Here is a 22,754-nt window from a genome sequence, read left to right on the forward strand (position 1 = left end):
TGTGGCCATGTTGTAGAACAGTTTGTTCCTGACGTTTCTCAAACTGTATTTTGCCTTTTCTGACAAAATCTCTCTCTCGCTTTCTCTCTCTGGCTAATTGTTCAATAGCCAGTAAGCTTTGTATAACTGAGTATCTTTCATTAAGACACACAATTTGATTTTTGTGATAAAATAATAAAATGTATGCACTATTTTTATACAAATGATAGTATCCGTTGGTGTCAGTTGTGCGGTGCTCTTTACATTCCAGGTGTGTGTCTGGGGGGGAAGTTTCCACAGTTTTGCAACCAGATAGATATATGCTTACCTGCTCAGATGCTCCATGGTAGTGTACTTTTGGATTGTTGCTGAAACCTGGGCGATACTTGTACATCGCAGGTGTGGGAGGGCTGATCAGTTTGGGTGAAAGGCTACTCTCTGAAGAAAAGAAAAGAAATCATACTTATTATTTCTCTTTCTGCAGTCACAAAGAACAAAAATAGATCATTTTTTTCCCTGTTCAAGCATGTGGGACAAAACGTGTCAGGAGCTGCTGGTGCCAGAAGCAGAAACCCTTGGCTTTGTTGAAGGTTGCTCCTTGTGATCAACCACCTGAACTGCAGTTTGGAGTATCTTCCAGGGCACAGAAACATTCTCAGACTCTGGACAGGCCCTACCCACCTGCTGAAGGACTGTAAAATATTTCCTGTTTGGGTGATGACTTTTGCCAAAATAATATAATTGTTTCCCTGGCTAGGTAGTGTGTTGCAACATATCTTCCACAGCTCTGGTTCCTGGTTTCATCCTATAGCTCTGACTCTTTGCCTGTAGCCCACAGGTCACTAAATTCCCATCCCATTTAGATCCTGGCAAGGAATAAAGCAGCCCAAAGAACTTGTAGGTGACAGAAGATCTGGCCTAAGAAAGCAGGTGGCAGGGGGCTTGGAAGTCCAGCAGTCCAAAACAAGTTGTGTTGGAGGAAGCTAAAAAAGGAGGTTTTACTTATCCATGGATTCAGGCATCCACGGCTTGAAAATATTTTTTAAAAAGTATGATTTCCAATTATAAAACTTTGATTTTGCCATTTTATAGAAGGGGCACCATTTTGCTATGCCACTGTACTGTATTTAATGGAACTTGAACATCCATGGATTTTGTTATTCACAGGGGTTCCTGGAACCAAACTCCAGCAGATAACAAGGTCCCACTGTATGTTTGTGTTTATATAGTGTACACTCTGCTTTCCTGAAAGTAAGAGCCCAAGGCAGCTAGCATCATGAACATATAATACTACAATAAATATATATATATATACAGGCTATGGAAATAAGTGTGATCAAAATAAGAAAAAGGGGGAACAGGGTCCATGCACTTTTTGATATTTTTGCAGGAGAAGAAATTTCAGCAGATAGAGTTTTACATGCAAGAATGTAAACAGAGCCAGACACAGCCCTGTCTTTGCATCAAGAACGGCATAGATAGCAAATCACATCTTGACTTGAATGTGGCTGGTCTCTCACTCTCAAATAAAGTACATGCAAATTTGCCTCATCCCATGTGCATCCGCTGGCCCTCTTAATTCAGTATTATCTATCCTGTCTAGCAGTGGCTCTCTAGGTTTTTAGACTAGAACTTTTCCCTAGCTTTACCTGGAGATGCCAGAGATTAACCCTGGGATCATCTTGCATGCAAAGGTTATAGTTTCTGTCAAAAGGGGATGTAGATCTGATGTTGTGCTGCCTGAGGGTATAAACTGTGGGAGTTTTGAATCTTTGCACACAACTGCCTTAAACCAAGTAAGAACCACTACTATAGTCCATCAAATCTATTCTGACTGGCAACAGCACCCCTTAGTCCCCACTTCAGGTCCTTCCCATCACCTGCTACCTGATCTTTATAACTGGTGATGCTTGGGATTTTTTGAATGTAAGGTAGTGCAGTCAACTATGGGGGTATCCACATGGGCTATCCTTTGTCCGCCACAACAGAGGCTCCATAAGCACCCTGTGGTGGCGCTGTGACGTCCCTCATGCACCACGCCATTTGGACGTGGCGCATGAGCGCCCCGTGTAAACGTGGCGCAGTAGGACTCAAGACATTAGGGCCCCAAATGTACTTTCTGTACATATGCTACAGGCCTGCATGGGCCAAAAGGCCCGTGCTCCCCAGAGCCTCATGTCAACTTGCTGCTGGGAGCACAGGCTTTTCAGCCAATGTGGATAGCCCCACATGGGTCTATCCTCACATGTGGATCTGATGGATCCAGCCTGATCCTGGGGTAACTGGGGATTAATGTGGATCAAATTGGTCCCCAGCTTACCATGGAGTTTCACAGAAACTCCATGGCAAACCCTGACAGATTAGACAGCCCCGCCCACCCCTTACCCTACTCTCCCATTGCCACTACTAGAAAGACCCCTGTTGCTGTGTCTGACATGGAAATGGGGCACCTGGCCATGTGGGTGTAGCCAGGCGCCCTGTCTCCATGTCAGATGCTGGGCCAAGCCTGTGTTTTCCTGCTCAGGACCTGCATTTCCTCTGTCTGCTGAAGTGGTTTCTATAGCACAACACACCTCAATAAATATTTCAGTTGAAGGAAAGATTTAAGAGACTCAAAAATTTTTATCTGGTTTCAAAAGTAAAACACCAATAAAGCACTGTACCTTCACTGCTGCCCAGCTCGCTGTATTTGCTAGAATCTCCTTTGGGTGGTAGAGGAGGTTGGACCTCCATAGCTTTATCTTCCAGACCTTCCAGACTAACTTTAGACTGAAAATAAGCATTAAACAATAAAGCAGGAGGTAAGACTACATTAGATTATTTTCAAGTCTTAGCATTCTCTAAGAGCTTCATGGGCATCTTTACACACTGCGCAAGGCATTGTGAAGCAAAAATCACAAATCATCTGTTCTGACAATGTTGTTTTGTGCGCACATCACAACGTTTTTGGAATCGTTACTTAAAATGTATAGATGCCTATAAAAATATTTAGTCATGCATGCACAGCTTTTTGAAGGACATTCTTATAAATTGGTGACAGGATTTCTGCTGGATCTGATTCACAGGATCATTTCACACAGAAACCACATCCCTGAATACTAGGGCTTTTAGATCACATTTTCAAGCCTCTCTTGCTAGCCTTAACACACTTTGAAAGCAAAGGAAAGAAGAAATGGGAAGGAAGAATTATCTCTCTGTGCCACCTCATGTACATAGCTACACCTTTTAACATCAAATTGAGGCCAGCCCAAGACTTTTTTCTCCTTGAGGGTTCACAAATACAGTCAGTTGTGTGAATTCATATCAGTGAAGCCATTCTAGTACAGTAAATAAATTATTTAGAATAACATATGACAACATTAGAGAGAAATAGAAAGGAAAACATACAAACAAACACTAGTTTAAACACTAACAAGAAATTACAAATTTTACAAATGTATATTTACATAAGATAATAGATATCGATATCCTCTTATTTTTTTCCCTTCCTCTACAATTGGATATTCCAACATGTTGTCAACTAATTGTTTACTCCTGATACTTAATCTTACTCAAAAAGATCCTATGGTAGTGTATAAATTTCAGAAAAATAATCCACATGCTAGTTGTTATTTTAGATAAGTAATTTACCCTTATCCTCAAATGCTTTAAGGCAGTTCCACTCCATTTCTAAGCTTTCTTTTGATTTTCCTTTCAATAAGGTAGTTAGTATGTCCATATTTCTAGCTTCATATAATTTTATAAGCCTTTCTTCAGCAGATGGAATATTTGGATTTTTCCATGTGCAAACAGAATTCTTGCGCATGAAACCATGTATAAAACAGTTCTATTATATTTTACAACCTTTATATTGTGGGTCATATTTAGTAAAAATAAACTTGGTTCAAAGGGAATGCATATATCAAGGATGCTTTGGGCTGTTCTGTGAATCGTTTGCCAGAATTCTCCTGCTTTGGCACATGATGACCACATGTGAAAGAAATTCCCCTCAGGTTTCCCACATTTCCAACATTTGGTGTTACCAGTTTTATATATGTAATGGATTTTTTGAGGAGTTAAATACCACCTATACAACATTTTTAGTTAATTTTCTTTGTAATTTTGGCATAGTGTGAATTTATTTGTCCTTTTTCCAAGATTTTTCCCATTGTTCTACTGGAATAGGTTTTTTTTTAATATCTTGTGCCCATCTTATCATACTATGCTTGATGGTTTCATTTTCTAGATCTCTTTCTTTTAATAGTTTGTAATACTTAGATATGTGTTTCCCTTGTTTATCCATCACGATTTTATCCATTTCTTTGTCTGTAGTCAACCCAGGGGCTATATTGTCCACCTTAAAGCAATTTTTAAGTTGCTTATATAAGAACCAATCTTTCACCGTCCCTTTCTCATTAAGCTCTTCAATTGATTTCATAATATATGTTCCATCAAGATTTTTAAATATCAAATCTCCATATCTTAGCCATTGTATATCTTTATTCTTTGTTCTGCTATAATAAGCTTCTTGTAGTGACACCCATGGAGGAATGCTATTGTAGAATTGATTTTTCATTTTGTACCATACTTTTAGTAGTGACCTTCTTATAACATGATGGTTAAAGATATTGTTCTCTTTAGGTTTAATATACCACATATATGCATGTATGCCAAGATTTAAGTTAGAATTCTCAATATTCAATAGGTTATTGTTACTCAATTTAAACCAATCTTCTAACCATTTAAGGCAGGCAGCATAATACAACTTAAAGTTTGGCAAGTTACATCCCTCTTTTAATTTTTCCTCAGTTAAAAGTTTCCATTTTATCCTTGCCCTTTTGCCCTGCCATAAAAATCTAGACAGGTCCCTGTGCCATATAGTAAAATATTTTTCACTGGAAATAATCGAGATGTTGGAAAATAGATATATCATTCTAGGGAGAATATTCATTTTGATTATAGCAGCTCTCCCTAAGAAAGACAAGTGGTATTTAGTCCATTTTTCTAGTTCTTTTTAAATTTCTGACCATATTTTAACATAATTATTCTGGAATAATTCAGTGTTTCTTTTAGTAAAATAAATTCCTAAATATTTAACTTTATTTTCAATGCAAAACCCTGATATTTCCTTAAGTTCCTTTTCCTCATTTTTGGGGAGATTTTTCTGTGAGAATCATTATTTTTTCTGAGTTAATTTTTAATCCTGCTAGTAAACCAAATTCATTGATGGTATGAATCAGTAACTTAATACTCTTATTCGGGTCAACTAGAAAAATAATTATATCATCTGCAAAGATTTTTAGCTTATATTCTGTCTCTTTAACTTTAACCCCTCTAATTCCATCCTCCCCCCTTATCTTGTTCATCAAAACTTCAAGCATTAAAATAAACAATAAGGGGGAGAGGGGGACATCCCTGTCTTGTACCTCTTCTTATCTTGAAGCCCTTAGATTTTTCATCATTAATTAACAGATATGCCTTTTGTTCATGGTATATCGTATCTATCCACCTTATAAAATTTTCTCCCATGTTAGCTCTTTTGATAACTTCAACCAAAAATTCCCAATCTACCCGGTCAAAAGCTTTTTCTGCGTCAAGCAAGATACAAGCTAGGTTTTTTTCATTGTGTTGTTCATAATGCTCAAGAATATTTATAAAAGTTCTTATGTTGTTTTGGCTTTGTCTCCCGGGTAGAAATCCATTTTGATCTTCATGTATGTACTCGACTAAGATTTTCTTTAGTCTTTCAGCTAATATAGACGAAAAAATGTTATAATCTACATTGGTAAGGGAGATGGGTCTGTAATTTTTTATTTCAGTATGATCTTTTTCTCCTTTTGGGATAACTGTTATCAGGGCTTCTTTCCATGTTTCAGGGATACCGTTTTTATATACCTCATTAAAAGTTTGTTTAAGTGGTTCTGTCAATTCTTCTTTTATGAATGAATGAATAAAATAAAAAAATAAAAAAAATAAACTTTTCATTCATTCTTTCAGTTTTTTATAAAATATAGCTGATAATCCATCAGGACCCAAAGCTTTTCCCAGTTTTCGTTTCTGGATCGCCTCCAGGATTTCTCTATTGGAAATTTCTATATTAAGATTTTGTTTCTGGGATTCCTTAATTGGTTTAATGTTCTGCTCATTCAAATATTGCTTTATTTTCATTTTCTTGTTTTCTATTTCTGTCCTGTCATCATATAATTCTTAGTAGTAGCTTGTAAATGGCTAATGTACATCAGCGTTAAAAAAACAACATAAACTAAATGCCAGGAGCCTGCACATTTGTTAGAATGGGAGGCAAGAAATGCTCACCTTACTTCGGTTGAGATTAGCTTGGATGCCATTGTCACTTATCTTCACGGTGATCTGTCGTTCTGTTAAATCAGGTCTCAGGAAAGGTGGTTTAACAGTTACAGGTTGCTTCTTCTTTGGCTCAACAATGTACCTGAGAACAGATATGGATGAGTTGGTTAGTTTTGCTTTCTCCTACATTCATTAAAAAAAGCCCTCTCATTTAATAGGAGCCTAAGGTATGAAGAATTTTGTAAATTTGAGCCATTTCATAGAATCATAGAATCGTAGAATCCTAGAGTTGGAAGAGACCACAAGGGCCATCCAGTCCAACCCCATTCTGCCATGCAGGAACTCTCAATCAAAGCATCCCCAACAGATGGCCATCCAGCCTCTGTTTGAAGACCTCTAAGGAAGGAGACTCCACTACACTCCGAGGGAGTTTGTTCCACTGTCGAACAGCCCTTACTGTCAGGACGTTCCTCCTAATGTTGAGGTGGAATCTCTTTTCCTGTAGTTTGCATCCATTGTTCCGGGTCCTGTTCTCTGGAGCAGCAGAAAACAAGCTTGCTCCCTCCTCAATATGACATCCCTTCAAATATTTAAACAGGGCTATCATATCACTTCTTAACCTTCTCTTCTCCAGGCTAAACATTCCCAGCTCCCTGAGTCGTTCCTCATAGGACATGGTTTCCAGACCCTTCACCATTTTAGTCGCCCTCCTTTGGACACACTCCAGTTTCTCAATGTCCTTTTTAAATTGTGGTGCCCAGAACTGGATACAGCATTCCAGGTGGGGCCTGACCAAAGCAGAATAGAGTGGCACTAAAAACAATCCAGATTAAAATCTCACTATCCACATTGGACAGATTCAGTATACAACCGCTTTCAGCAAGAAGAGGGTCATGTGTTACCTCTTGCCATACAGGCACTATAGACAAGGAGCATGACAGAAGAAAAAATAGGTAGCAATCCCAATTCAGCACCATGAAGATTCAACACATGAATTCAAAGGATGACTTTTTAAGAGCAAATCACTCAAAAGCCCTCGACCCAGATGTGCAAATCTGTCAGTTTTGTTTAAAAGAAATCAGCAAATTTTGAAGCTCCTATTAAAAAACCAGAACTCTCCTCCAATGTTATCTGAGCTATCATTAAACATTTCTTAGAAACAAAATGTTATAATGCTCTTCTCCTGTTCTTGTTGCTTTCTAGATCATTGCAAGCATACATAAAATACCACATTCCTAATTCATATCTCCCCCCCCCCTTTCCCTGGGAGAAAATCCTCTCAGTTTCATAATAATGAAAATTGTCAGAGAGACTAAAACCCAAAGCCACTCTTAGTCAGTTATAATATTTAGGGGGCAACGATTTGGTCTGAGTGACTTCAATTTTGTTCAGGCAGTGGTAAGCATTTTGTGTAAAGGTGGATGATTTTGTACTTGCATCCCTGAGAGCCAGCATGATGCAGTGATTTGGGCATTGGACTACATCTCTGGAGACAGGGTTTGAATCCCTGCTCAGTTATGACCTTCGGCATGTCTCACACTCTCAGCCTCCGAGGAAGGCAAAGGCAAACCTCCTCTGAACAAATCTTGGCAAGAAAACCCCATAATAGGTACGCCTTAGGGTTACCATAAGTCTGAAATGACTTGAAAGCACATAACAACAACAACAACGATCTCATCCCCAGAATACTGTGTCATAGAACCACAACTGCCTGCCACAACACAGAAAAGATGACAGAATGGCTGCATTTAGATGTCATGATAAACCACAGTTCATTGTGATGAATTGTGAGCTTAACTTACATGCATCTCTTTCCCTCTCTTCCTTGAGCTTAGCCATGAGGAGGCGCATGGAGGTTTCTGATATATTTATGATTAAACACAGTTTAGAGTTCAGACATAATGCTAAACTGTGATGCAATGAGTTTAGGAGGAAAAGTTTACAATATCCTTCTTGAATTCACAACAAATGGGAGAAGAAGAGGGTGCTATTGGTAGAGAATAATTATCTGCTTTATTAGAACATTTTCTCCAGTGCCTTTTTATTGGTTTCACTGGCTGGGAACTGCTTAACTGATTACATTCAATCTCTAGGCAGATTTAAATTGGCTGCAATGCTTGCAACAATTATTTTATCATCTTATTTTACACTCACGGACACACATACACAAGCATAAAATCATGGGTGTGCACCCATGGCTCCCCAAGATTTGTTTCCATCACAATAAATCCTAGCCAAACCAAATGAAGCCAAATGCAGCTGATATATCAAAAATATCGTTTGCGGCCCTCATCTCCCGCTGAAATGAAATGTACATGTAACTAACTGTTAGCACAATTCTATGCATGTTTTCTCAAAAGTCCCACTGAATTAATCTAGACTTAAACAAAAGGGTATAGGAAGCAAGTTGATAACTCTATTTGACTGCATTCCTCCCTTGTTATCATTGCATTTCCCATTGCCATTTATTATTACCCTTGCCTCAGTCTTTCCTGATGTCAAAATTTCTTTTCTGCTGATACTCTGTGAGGTGTCTCACACACAGTAATAAAAAACACAGCAACAATAATCATCCATTAAAGAAATCTTAGGGTCTGAACAGACAGGCCAAAATAAAGCTGCTTCAGGTCACTTTGGAGGTATGCTGTTTAAATGCTGCATGCATCCCAAGAGGACAGAATCCGCACCAAAGCCACACTCCAGTCCTAAGGACTAAAACACAGCTTTGGCACAGCTTCTGGCCTCTTAAGATGCGTGTGTTATTTAAACAGCATATTCCAAAGTGACCCAAAGCAGTGTTATTTTGGCCTGTCTGTTCAGGCCCTTAGCCAGTTAGCTGGATATGTTTTAATTGGTTGCATCTGCATTTCTGTGCATTGAAAGCAAGAGTTGAAAATACGAGAAGTATTCAAGATACAAATCTTAAAAATTATTTTCTCTATTAGTAATATTGTGCATTAGAGGTGAGGAGTAGAACGGAATTCAGCTTGTCTAGGTCTAAAGGTGGCTTTTCCATACACTAAATTAAGTTGGGAGGGAGAACAGTCAAGGGAACCGGCCTCACATTAATTATTATTGTGGATTTATCTTCGCCTAGCTTACCTGGGTGCCAGAGGGCTGCAGAGAACATGTTCCACATTGCCGCAGCATCCTCGAGTGAAAGGATTTACTCCCCCACGGAACTTCCCTGTCACCTGGAATTATAATATTCAGGGCACTTTAAGAAAGGTAAGAGAAGCATCCAGCCTATAAACGTAAGTTGGCCTGTGAAGAGTCCCAGTCAGTCATGCCCACTGCCTGGGTTCCATCTTCTTTTGGAATTAACCAGGGAGAGATAGTCCCAGATCCAGTCACCAACCAGATACAACAGGATCTTGTTTTCCGCTGGGGTTTGGTTCCAGGTTCCTTCGTGGATAACAAAATCCGTGGATGCTCAAGTCTCATTAAATATAATGGCACAGCAAAATGGTGTCCCTTATATAAAATGGAAAATCAAGATTCGCTATTTGCAATTTATACTTTTTTGAATATTTTCAAGCCGTGGATGCTTGAATCCATGGATAAGGAGGGCCGACTGTAAAACAACAGTAATTCCCAAGCCCAACTCAATAAAGGCATGAGGAGAAGCGAAGCAGACTCCTGACTGAACAACCCAATGGAAGGAGCACTTCTTGTTGTGTGTGGCTCAGTCAGCATGTTGCTTGTGCCACAGTGATGTGTGATGCCCTATCATCCTCCTTAGTTCCCCCTACAAGAACAAGTATGTAAAATAACCAAGACTTTAAAAGCTTAGCATAATATCAGAACCTGGACAGTGTGTTGTCATTCCTCTAACAAGGCAAGATCAGAAAGTCAGTTGCCATCCTTGACTTCAGATCTGGTAAGACCTTGGTTACTGTAGTAACTTCTGCCAAGCAGGAGCAATTGGAAAATTGAATTATACTTTGCCATACACACATTTTTAATACGGCTTTTAAAAATCCAGTGTTTTTATCTTATTTCAACGTATAAATTATCTTATACGTTAAAGATTGTATTGTATGCTATCTGAATGCCAGTAGAATTGTAAATAATAATAATATCATCATCATCATCATCATCATCATCATCATCATCATCAGCTTACCTGTTCATTGGTTGTGCGTCCTCTGGCCACTAAAACAATATGGAAGCCTGTGAGACCAATAACTGGGATGAAGAACAACCCAGCTACACACATGACTGCCATGCTGTGTTGCCGGTGTTAAGGAAATCCTAGCCCTTTATGGATAAAAATGACTAAAGATGAAGAAAAAGTACTCCACGCTTATGATATAATCTCCCACTTTAGATCTATTTAGGAGAAATTTGAAGACCCATCTTTTCCATCAAGCTTTCCCCCATGTGCCTTAATATTTTTCTCTCCTCCCTTGATGCACATTATTCGATCCAGCTATTTTGTTGTACGGCTTTTAATGATATGGTTTTAATTGATTGTAATATAATGGGTTTTTAGATTCTCTTGTATAATTTTTTTAATCAGTATGGGTAGTTTGTTTGCACTGTCGGGGATATATGTTGTTGTTATTGTTTCATTCTATGTTGTAAACCACTATGATCTATGTAGAAATAGCGGTATATAAATAAATTTTCATTCATTCATTCATTCATTCATTATTTTTGTTGTTGTTGTTGTGTGAATTTGTGTGTTGGTTTTTTTGGAAGAAGATATAGTGATGCTTACTTCTATGGCACTGTTTATCTTCTAAGAAATAATATTCAAATAGGTGTCCAGCCTCTGAACATCCCATACACTGAAGGAAGGATACGTGATGGCAGTATGCACGGCTCCCAGATTTTCTGCATGGTGTAAAACAAAGATGAGCCCAAAGGTAAACACACCAACCATGTGGGCACTTAAGGACAGCAAGAAAAGGAAAAAATACCGGTAGTTCCTCCGTCCTATGCAGTTATTAACCCAAGGACAGTGATGGTCAAAATCCTTGTAAAAAGAGGAAAAGAGAAGATGTTAAGATCCAGCTACACAGAAAGAAACAATAGTGGTTTGCGGATTGTACTATGTACATTTTTTAGCCTGCCTTGTCAAGTATTTAGACAGAAACTCTCCACAAAAACAGGAAAAACTCAATTGGTTTTGAGCACGCACCATTTTGAAAATGTCAGTTTTGCTATATTATTTTTAACTAAAGGGCTCAACAGACCACCCCAAAAGGGCAGGTTGGAGCTGCCCGGTTTTGCTCCCGAGGGATGCCATGGCACCCAAACTGCACAGCGTCCCTCTGCACCAAAAAGAACCCGGAAAAAACGGGTTCTTATAGGTGTGCGCAGCCGACACAACGAGTGCGCCATTGGCGCACTGTCAAACGCCAATGACGTGTGGACGCTGCACCACACTTGCGTCATCATGGTGCCGCCACGTACTAGGGTTTGGCAGCGTGCAGACGCTGCGTGGTCCTGAACCCTAGAATCGGCACCAGGACGCCACTTTTTACCCATTTGTATCAGGCCTAAGTGTCTACATCTTATAGAGGGCATGAGGAGTCTGCAGCCCTCCAGATGTTGTTGGACTACAATTCTCATGACCCGTAGCCACTGGCTATGCTAGTTGGGCCAGATAGCAGATGAAATCAAACAGCATCTGCAGATCTACTGGTTTCCAACCTCTGATTTAATAGCAGAAAGCAGAGCTTTGACAATGTATGTTTTTTGACTAAGGTTCCCAGAATTCCTGAGCCAGCGCAGACACTGGCTGTGCTAAATGGAGGCTATGGGTGTTATAATCCAGAAAGTAACTTTTCCAAGCTGTAAAGAAGGACTTTGAAAGGTGTGCACCTGAATCTAGGCTCATGGTTTTCCTTTGATGGCCCAGCCTTAACAAGAAGGTTGTTCTTTCTACTGCAGCCCATCAGATTTTTGCAGACCAACATTTCCAGCTCAATTTCATTTCAGATTTCCAAACATGGAAAGATTTGATTGCTTGATTGCTCCCCATGATCCTATATCTCCCCATGATCCTGTATCTGTTTCTCCTATATCTTTCTCTCTTTCATGGGTGGGCCACATTCTCCCCATTCACTGTATCCACTCTTACTGTTTAACTGCTTACCAAATACTCTTATCCCTAATGTAAGAAGTACTGAGAACTTCAGGCCATTTTTACGTTGCTATTTTTGGAGACGAACAAGAAATTAGCCCTTCAAAAGCAAGCCAGTTCTGGATTGTCTTGCTCGTATCAAGTGTAATGCACATTTCTGCGCTCCACGCCTACTGTCATTTTTTTTTTGCCCTTTCTAAATTGCTACATTCCAGAAATTACAAACTGTCTCTTCTGCCCATTCTCTGTATGTTTCCTTATGCACTTTGTCTGTACCCACTGGAATGTTCTGCAAAAGGAAGGGGTACTTGAACTCTTTCCTAACGTATTATAAAAAATAACAAGGTACTTGAAGGGTAGAAGGGGCAAACTGTTCCCAGTACAAACCTAATTAGGCATAATGTTGGAGACTGTACAAGTGAAACTTCAGCTTTAGGCATTTTAATTGAAAGGGGGGCATTGTTTTTCTATCTGGACATAGAGTGAAGCCATCCAGTAGTTAGTCCACTACATGCTGAACTCTGACAGAGGGAAAATCAACCATGTTAAAAAGGGTCACAAGAAGACATCTTCATGAAACCACTGCTGAGTATCGCCATCATGCTCCACAGCCTTCCTCTCCTTTCATACTGGCTTCAGCATGGAGATTGCAGACTAATGTATTATACATGGGCAAACTGATATGCATAGATTTTAGGACGTTATTTTCTTAGTTATGTATACATGCTTAGCTTGGAGAATAGCAGACCGAGAGGTGCTATGAAGCCATCTCTAAATATCTGAAGGGCTACTGTGTAAAAGATGGAGTGCGCTTAGTTTCTGCTGCTCCAGAGACTACAGCATGAACCAACGGGTTGAGATTACAAGAAAATAGATTCCAGCTAAACATTAGGAAGAATCTTTTGACTGTAAGAACTGTTCAATAGTGGAATGGACTGCCTCAGAGGGTGGTGGACTTTTCCTCTTTGGAGATCTTTAAACAGAGGCTGGATGGGCATCTTTCAGGAATGTTGTACTTGTGTATGCCTAAAAGGCAGTGGGTTGGACTAGGTAGTCCTTCAGATCCTTTCCAACTTTATGTTTCTGTGGTTCTGTGTTTATATCATGTCCTTCCTCCAATGAGCTCAAGGTGGAATACATGGCTCTCTTCCTCCCCACATTATCTTCACAACAATCCTGTAAGGTAGGTCAGGCTGAGCAAAAATGCCTGGCCCAAAGTCTCCCATGAGCATTGTGGCTCAGTGGAAAATTGAACCTGTATCTTTCAGGGTCCATTCCAACACTCCAGTTGCTCCATCATTAGTGTAGAAACAATTGTTGTAATTTAAATAGAAACACCATACATCTCACTACAAGTAGGGAAGACTGTAATCAGATGTGGTTATGTGCTTACTCAGAGTTACTAACTGTGAATAGGCAATTTCAGGCCCCAGCTTTCCTTTCTTCTGGTTCTTTATCTTTAAACCAGACAATCTAAGCAGTTCTTCAAACAGGTGACATTCTCAGGTAGAGGAGAGTCCTCTGTAAAATCAGGCACACACACAGCACATCCTGCAACCTATTCTATGCATCCCTAAGTAATTGTGAAATTTAAAACCTAAATGTCAATGAAATGACTGAATTACAGCTCTTCCCTTCATTATTGGAGTGAAACACCAACAAATGCTTCACTGTGACCACATCTCCTGGCAGCAGAATGATGCATAAATATAGAGGACTTTCACCCACACACATACAAGAAGGAGGGAGTGAGGAATCAATATGTTGCTTGCTTTCAGGACACAATTTATTGATTCAAGAAATGTTAATGGTTCTGCTGATTCCCTTCAGTAAGCAATCAAAGCTTAATAATGTAGCAACGCTGTCTATTAGAACCAATCATAATCGGAATTGATGGCAAGATACTGTGTGATATGTTGCATTCAAAAGGCTGGGAGAAAGAAAATACACTGGATTTCCCTATTTGTACAGAAAGGTTTGATTGCCAAGAAAGGCCTGATTCAACTATAATTGGCCGAGAAATTATAACTGGCCAAGAAAGAGCCTGTAGGGACAAAACCACCTTGTATGAATCTGTCCTTGGTTGGTCAGCTGTTACTGTTACATGTTATGATGTGGATGGATAAATTAATGCCTTGAAAGATTTTGCAAAGATTTTGCAATGCAGCAGGAATGAGGAATTAGGGGCTCTCCACATGTTGGTGGACTCCATTTCATAGATGTCCCAACCAGTACAGCCAATGGTTGATCTCCATTGCCTCAAAAAAGAGAAATAATGTTAGAACAAAAGGGTGGTTCACGTGTCCTCCTCCATGATGCAGTAAAGCATGAGGAGGGTTGCAGGCCATTCCCTGCTTCAAGCAACAGTTTGGCAGGGCAGGGAACCTTTGGTCCTCCAGCTGTTTTGCACCAGAACTCCCACAGTACTTTAAGACTGGGCATGCTGGCTGGGACTTCTGAAAAGTCCCAAACAGCTGGAAAGCCAAAAGCTTCCCATCCCCAGACCAGGGTCAGGTCTACACTGGCCAGGATACTCTGAGCTGTCCCCTGGAGTATTCTAGCACCAAAACTGCCCCAACTTCTCTCCCCGCGTATCAGCATGTTCTGGAGCAACACTAGGTGGCTGTCTACACAACATCCCACTGTGCTGCCCACAACCGCCATTCGTGCAAGTCACTCCCTCTGAGGTCGAAAATGAGATGCCAAGCACCGATCTCTTGGCTGGGCACCTAGGAATTTATCACAGGGGGGGGGGGGGGGAAGCAGGGGGAAAGACGGAATTAAAAAGGTATTTTCCTGGCAAAGTCCCAAGATTGTGGCAAAGATTTTCAGACCATATTGTGATTAGAGAGAATTTATCTTGGGACTAACCAGAGAATAACCAGCAACAAATCATTTATGGGGGAATCCAGTGAATGATTTGTTGCTGGTTATTCCTGGGATAAATCCTCTCTAATCATGGTGTGTCTTGCCACGTTCTCGGGACTTTACTGGGAAAATGCCTTTTTAGTCCCAGTTTTTCTGTCATGTGATAAAGTCCCTAGTTGTGACCTCAAAGGGAGTGAATCACTGCAGTGGCAGGCAGCACAGTGGGACATTGTATAAACAGCTGCCTGGCATCGCTACTTAGTGCTCCAGATTGTCTGGGAAGATCCGAAGCAAAAGCTAAGGGTTTTTTAAAAAGCACTTTAAGAGAGAGAAAGCTCAGATTCACTGTGGGACTGCCCTTCCCACATGCAAACAGTTCGTAGTCGTAGTTGGGCCTTTGGGCCTGCTCCAAGTGGACAGGGTGACATGAGGGCAGGGGAAAACAGACCCCCTCCAAGATTCTATACATTTGGATACCTCCAGTTCCATAAAAACTGCTATGCAATTTTTAAAAAAAAACAAATCCTGGAATCAGCAAAACCCCTCTTCTCATTTCTCAGAAAATCAGCTCCACTCGTCTTCACTGTCACCATTCTTGGGACTACACCCAGTGCCTTTTACATTTTACTCTGGCTGAATCTGACATTTTGCTGAATGACTTTCTACCTATTTCCCTCGATTAAATTCATACTCAGCCCCCTTTTCTGCTGCACAGTTGACTACACTTAAAACTTGTTTAAAAGACCTAATCATTCTGTCAAGGGAACAAAAACTACCTCACAGTAGAAGTAGCCCTTCAGAAGTTGGATGTGGAGCATAGCAATAATAAACACTTGGCCTGGCAATAAAATAGGAGAATTGCAGTCCTCTCTGTTCACAAGCAATACGTTTTTGCTTCTTTGGGCTAATTGTTTAAATATCCCAAGGGCATCATTAAGGCATCCAATTTATCAGCAACTATGTCAGAGTTCTATAAAACAAGACCTCTAATGTACTGTGTGACAAAAGTGATACACCAGAATGGCCGGCTTCTTTACTGAGAGGAGAATAATTTGCGTACCATACATGCATTACACAGAGATTTTTCACCTTTTCACATGTTCATTGAACAGGTAGAAGGAGAGTAAAGTGGAGCTGGTACTTGCCATCCTTGCTCTGGTCCCCTGTGCCTTCATCCTACAACTTGGCATAGGCACGGTACATACAGCCATAAAGCAGCGTACCAGTGCTGATTCTAGGGTTAGGGACCATGTGGCAATCACACGGTCCCTAACCCTTGAACATATGGGCGGCGTAACAATGGCGTCGCCTTGTGTACATGGGTGCCGCCATTGTTACGTAAGTGCCATGCGGCATCTGCATGTTGCCGTGCGCCGCTTACATAACGAGTGCACCAGTGGCGCACTAGTTACGTCGCCCCGTGGCTTAAAAGAACCCGCTTTTCTCAGGTTCGTTTTCCTGTGGCTGCAGCTTCCCTACGGAGGAAAAAAGGCCACCAGCAGGCCACCTTTTTCAGGCAGTCTGTGCCAGGCCTTAGTTACTTATTTGAAGTACTATTACCAGAATTGTTATCCAAAACAGTGACTTTTCTAAGCTCTGAGTCACTCTGAAGGATGTAGGCACAAGTTGTGTACATGGATTCACCTCTATGTGGGTATGCAAATAAGTCATGAAAAAGTGGGGACCTAGGGCTCAACAGACATGATGTGTGGCTTCATGGCACTCCTCTGGCGCTGCACCTACATGACTCAGTGCCAAAGGAGCGTGGAAAAGCTCCATGCCAACAGCTATGGTGCCCTTTCCATGGCACAAAAAGGAGCCGATTTTTGGGGCTTCTTTTTGTGCTACAGAAAGGAGAGATCAGGGCCACGGCAGCCCCGATACAGTGCTAAAAGGGGCAGCTACAGGCTGCTCCTTAGGGGTGGTCTGTTGAACCCCTCAATTATGGGTAGGGGCTTTTTCCTACCTCAACACAGTTGTCGCAGACACTGCAGTGGGAGCAACGTGGAGGCCGATAGAAATGGCAGGTGGCACACCATTTCATCCGTACTTGGATCCCTTTAATCTCCACATTCTTGTAGAGTGGAGCTCGGAAATCATCATCTTTATCCTCGTCTTCATCTGCTGCTCAAGAGTCCCATAGAAAGAGTGTGTGTGTGTGTGTGTGTGTGTGTGTGTGAGAGAGAGAGAGAGAGAGAGAGAGAGAGAAAAGGGAAGAAAAAAACACAAGCAAACGAAGTGAGTGACTGAGGCACAGGATTATTGGAATCAAAACACAAAACTATAACAATAAGCAGTTCTAGACAGTGTGGACTAAGGGTGCATCACTGTAGAAATAATGCACCATTTCAATTGCCATGGCTTCATCCTGCAGAATCCTGGGGTTTGTAGTTTTGAGAGGCATGAGAACACTTTGGCAGAGGAAGCTTAAAGACCTTACAAAACTACAGATCCCAAGATTCCGTAAAATGGAATTACAGCAATTAAAGTGTTGTCAAACTGCATTATTCCTATAGTGATAAAGCAGCATCAAACTGCATTAATTGTGCAGTGCGGCAGCAGCCAAGACAACATGTACCCTACCAAAAGCAGGAAGGCAGAGGAAAGTAAAATGTAAGCTAAATAACTAAAATTTTGTCTACCACTGAAAATAGGCAGCAAAGACTTTCATGGTTGAACACTTCTCCTTATAAAATTAAAGTCAAACACTGTACTGTATGCCACCCTGAGATCTCATTATATAGGGTATGAGATAAATATCATCAGTACCCCAGACTTCTTTTTTAAAATTTAAGAAAAAAGTCCAGGAGAATGCAAGGAGAACATTCCCCCCTTGCACCTTGTTTCATACGTTCAGGGAATTTCCTTGCACAGAGTTTTCACTGCACTATGAATCTGTACTACTGAAGCAAAGTTTTTATTGTTTCAGCTACAGCTTTTGTGAAACAGACCTGGAGTCACTAGGACTTATCTGAAAAGGACAAGCACTCAGGCAAGGCTAAAACTAATAAAAACAAAAATGTTAAAGACACCATCCGGGTTGGTGCTTAATAGCTCTGAAGAAGAATCAAGTAAACCTCCAACTTGATAACTGAAAGGCCAACACTTCTAAAGAAAGGAGCTAAGCTACCAGGCAAGAATCTGCATAGAGTGTTTACTCATACATCTATATATCAAATGTAATCAAAGCTAGCATGCTGCACACATTCATATTGCATGCACATATGTGCACATAGTTGATAAGAGTATTAATTGCTCCCCAAAAAAGCAATTCATTCCAAAATAAACAACAAAATAACCTATACCCAATACCAAACTGATTTTCCAAATTGCTAGTCCTGACACAGCTCAAAGAGCAAACCAAAACCATTTATGCACAAGAGGAAAATATACAGTGGTCCATCCACATTCGCTGGGGTTCAGAATGAAGGACCTCTGCGAATGTGGATAAAGCACACACACACACACACACACACACACACACACCTCACTATTCTTTTTACCTGAGAAAGCACCTCTCCAGGAATCTCCAGGTCCTCCAGTGCAACTCTGTGGTCAACATCTGCCAGAGGTTGATCATAGAGTCATGCTGGATGACCTACAAATGCCCAGAGATGTGTTTTCTCTAGAGACTTTTAGGTTCTCCAGCACAACTCTATGGTCAACGTCCAGCAGAATTGCGCTGGAGGGCTTAGAGATTTCTAAAGAGAACATATTAACTGAAACCACAATTAATCAAAACCTCAAAAGTCAAAGCTGCAAATGTGCTGGGCCAACTGTAGTTGGGTTCGGTGGTTCCTTAGGCTTTCCACAAGTATCAAGAAATACTATGGGGAACCCATAGGGAATCCTAAACACAGGCCAACAAGACTGAGCAGGCTCAGTGATATTATGGAATGCTGGTACACATTTGGCTGTAGAATAAGGGAGACAAGAAATATGGGAGGGGAAATGGAATGACAAAAGGACATGGCAGGCTGGCTAGAACCCTGAACAGAACACTCTGCATTGCAACATCTGGTTGCAAGTCCCACTTTAAAAACATTACTTTATATTAGGAACTGAGGCATCTTCCTGACTGCCAAAACCCCAGCCCTGAGAGGCAACTGGACCATAGGCTATTTCTTTATTCACTTGCTTACTTTATGCATGCATCCATACATACCTGCATGCCTTTCTGCATAAAACGTTTTTCAGGTGGCTTATACAAATTATACTACCCTTCTGCCCAAAAAGCCCCTCCACAGTAAAAGGAACAAATAAAACTACACAAAACAATAAAGGGTAACATAAAAACTGCAGGTATAAAAAGTTCATCTGCACTTGTTAAAAAATATAGGGGGGAGGTGGGGCATAAAAAGTTTTGGAATATAAAATATCTTACAGTAGTGCTGAATTGTGTACTAGGCAGGCTTCTGTGTTGAGTGCATTTATAACATGTTCTGTGTTACAAATACCACAGGTGGGAACAATGGACTTTATCACACAGGGAAAAGCGACGGGAGCATAGTGGGATGCTCCCGTCACTCTCGTGCTAGTGTGCTATGATTATCAGACGACGTCGTGTGACATGGCCATAATCCTGTCATTATCGGGTGAATAAAGAGGAACTCTAGCTCTGTCTTTCCCGTGAATGAAAATCGGTGCTAGAGTTCCTCTTTATTTACCCAATAATGAAGGGATTATGGTGACATCATGCAACGTCTGGTAATCTTAACACACTAGCGCAATAATGACAGGAGCATCCCGCTGTGCTCCTGTCACTTTTCCCCATGTGATAAAGTCCAATGACAATAGAGATTATCCCATTGCCTTTCCTTCCAGCCTCAGTGCCTCCTCAGCCTAAAAAACTTTTGAACTTTTTAAAAATGAGTGTTATTGCTCACTTCTGTGCCCAGTCCAGAGGCATCCCCTACTGATCTTGGCTTCTCTTACCCGATCCGTATGTCTCCTGTTCTTTCAAAAAGTGCCACAAAAGTACGGATCGGGTACTTTTCAAAAGTTTCAGCCCACACTGAGGCTGGGACGAAAAGCAGTGTGATAATCTCCAATAACAACGACAAATTCCAGCCAGCTAACCAGCCATCTTCTCCTCTAGAATATTCTCTTCCCTTCCCCACCCTTTTCTGAATTTACTGGCCAACAGATATTCAGTATTCATTGGCCACTGAGCATATTGCCTCCTCACTGAACTGTATTTTGTGTTCTGCTGCTCTTCAGAGGTTTTTTTTAATGCATTTAATGAATTTTAATGTTTGCATTTCTGCCAACATTGCAATTCTCTCACCAAGCGTGTAGCCACACTGCAGAATTAAAGCAGTTTGACACCACTGTAACTGCCATGACTCTATCCTACAGAATCTTGGAATTTATAGCTTGGAGCGATTCAGAGAGCTTTGTTGTCTCACCAAACTACAAATCCCAGTATTCTGTAGGGTTGAGTCGTGGCAGTCAAAGTGATGTCAAACCGTTTTAAAGCTGCAGTGTGGATACACCCCAAGTCTGCTGATATGACTGTCTTGTGGGTGGATGGTGACATTTTGGCTATGTAAGGAACCATATGCAGAGAACAGAATAAAAGGTTTTGAGCAGGGGACTGAACTGTTTTGATGGGGATGGTTAGCGAGTGCTGGTTGTATAATTTTTGTAGGGTATACATGTATGCTTTTCATTCTTTCCTTCTCACATTCTCTTTTGCTATGCCCTGCCCTGGTCCAAATTTACCTCGTGGAAAAACTCCAGGATCCATGAATGTTGCCATGCTGAAGTTTGCAAGTACAAACAGGAACACAAGCCCATTGTACAGAGGAATGGCTGAGGAGACAGCTCTTGTCAACCAGGGACACCTACAATGGGACACAAGAAAGAAAGCGGAAAGTTATTTTGAGGATCCTACCAGTGGTACCTTCATACCAAGAGAAAGGGAAAGGTCAACCGATCAAACCAAAGAGAAAGCAAATATTAATACACTCCCGAAAGGAAATAAAAAAATAAAAAAGGAGGGGACATAAATAGAGCTTGAGAGTTACATTTATTTTTTTATTTATAGGTCACTTCTCCAAATTAGACCTAACGTAGCTCAAAAAAGATTTTAAAAGTACAATTTTTAAAAAAGAATTAAAAATATTGCATTAATACAAATTAAAATATAAAATCGCGAAAAACACACTAGGTTAAAAATATAAAACAATTAAAAACATACAAAAGTAAACACTCTTATACGAAGCCTCCCTGAGAGTGAATTACATATTAAAAACCTGCATGAAGAGATGTTTTTGCCTGCCGGCGAAAGGAGAACAGGAAAGAGGGCACCATGCTATTAGGGGATTCTGGGAGGTGAAATCCAAATGCAACTTTGCCAAGGTCTTGTTAAAAAAATTATTTCTTAGCAATGGACGGCAGGAAAGAAGGACTTCTGCTTTCAAAAGTTGGATTGCATGAACCACCTAGCAAGTTCAGCATTGTTTTCAGGATTTGTGGAGTGAGAGCATGGGCCAAACTCTCAGTGAGAGCGCCACATGGTTCACACCACTGTCCAACAGCAGCATGCTCTGGCAAGGAACCTTGACTTGTCATGACTTGTAAATTGGGCCATGGTGTCTAAATCATAGAATCATAGAATCCTAGAGTTGGAAGAGACCACAAGGGCCATTCAGTCCAATCCCCTGCCATGCAGGAACTCTCAATCAAAGCATTCCCGACAGATGGCCATCCAGCCTCTGTTTAAGGACCTCCAAAGAAGTAGACTCCACCACCTTTCGAAGGAGTGTGTTCCACTGTTAAACAGCCCTTACTGTCAAGAAGTTCCTCCTAATGTTGAGGTGGAATGTCTTTTCCTGGAGCTTGCATCCATTGCTCCGGGTCCTGTTCTCTGGAGCAGCAGAAAATAAGCTTGCTCCCTCCTCAATATGACATCCCTTCAAATATTTAAACAGGGCTATCATATCACTTCTTAACCTTCTCTTTTCCAGGCTAAACATCCCCAGCTCCCTAAGCCGTTCCTCATAGGGCATGGTTTCCAGACTCTTCACCATTTTGGTCGCCCTCCTTTGGACACACTCCAGTTTCTCAACATCCTTTTCGAATTGTAGTGCCCAGAACTGGACACAGGATTCCAAGTGAGGTGCAAATGCACAAATAATGGTTACAACCAAATAACTGTAGATGCTCAGCAGACCAAGGGTGCATCTACGCTGTAGAAATAATGCAGTTTGACATCACTTTAAGTGTTGCAGCTCCATCCTATGGAATCCTGGGATTTGCAGTTTTACAAGGTTTTTAGGTTTCTCTGTCAAAGAGTGTTAGTGCCTCACCAAACTACAAATCTCAGGATTCTGTAGGAATGAGCCATGGCAATTAAAGTGGTGTCAAACTGTATTATTTTCACAGTGTAGACGAATCCAAAAGGGAGACAAGTTGATCTAATTCATATTTTGCGTGTTTGCATTCTAAATGGTGGTTAGCACACATCACAATGCTGTTTGGGCCAAAACTTCACCAAATACCTCTGGGTAAATACAGTGCCTCC

At 40.8% G+C, this 22,754-nt stretch overlaps 1 protein-coding gene across 1 annotated transcript in view; it reads right to left on the reverse strand.

Moving 5' to 3' along the window:
- The window catches only part of ZDHHC8 (zDHHC palmitoyltransferase 8), a 135,820-nt gene that overhangs the window by 11,814 nt on the left and 101,252 nt on the right, over positions 1-22,754 (reverse strand). Inside the window, exons 2-9 of the mRNA XM_089489819.1 lie at positions 20,951-21,072; positions 17,193-17,350; positions 11,073-11,245; positions 10,391-10,493; positions 9,367-9,458; positions 6,274-6,406; positions 2,643-2,748; positions 308-417 (exon numbers count right to left, since the gene is read on the reverse strand). Of these exons, the coding sequence (XP_089345945.1) occupies positions 308-417; positions 2,643-2,748; positions 6,274-6,406; positions 9,367-9,458; positions 10,391-10,493; positions 11,073-11,245; positions 17,193-17,350; positions 20,951-21,072 (997 nt within the window). The remainder of the gene's footprint in view (positions 1-307; positions 418-2,642; positions 2,749-6,273; positions 6,407-9,366; positions 9,459-10,390; positions 10,494-11,072; positions 11,246-17,192; positions 17,351-20,950; positions 21,073-22,754) is intronic.

The sequence above is a fragment of the Sceloporus occidentalis genome, unplaced genomic scaffold (genome assembly GCF_023333645.1).
Source record: "Sceloporus occidentalis isolate IW3139 unplaced genomic scaffold, rSceOcc1.0.p SCAF_41, whole genome shotgun sequence".
Taxonomy (NCBI): Eukaryota; Metazoa; Chordata; class Lepidosauria; order Squamata; family Phrynosomatidae; genus Sceloporus; species Sceloporus occidentalis.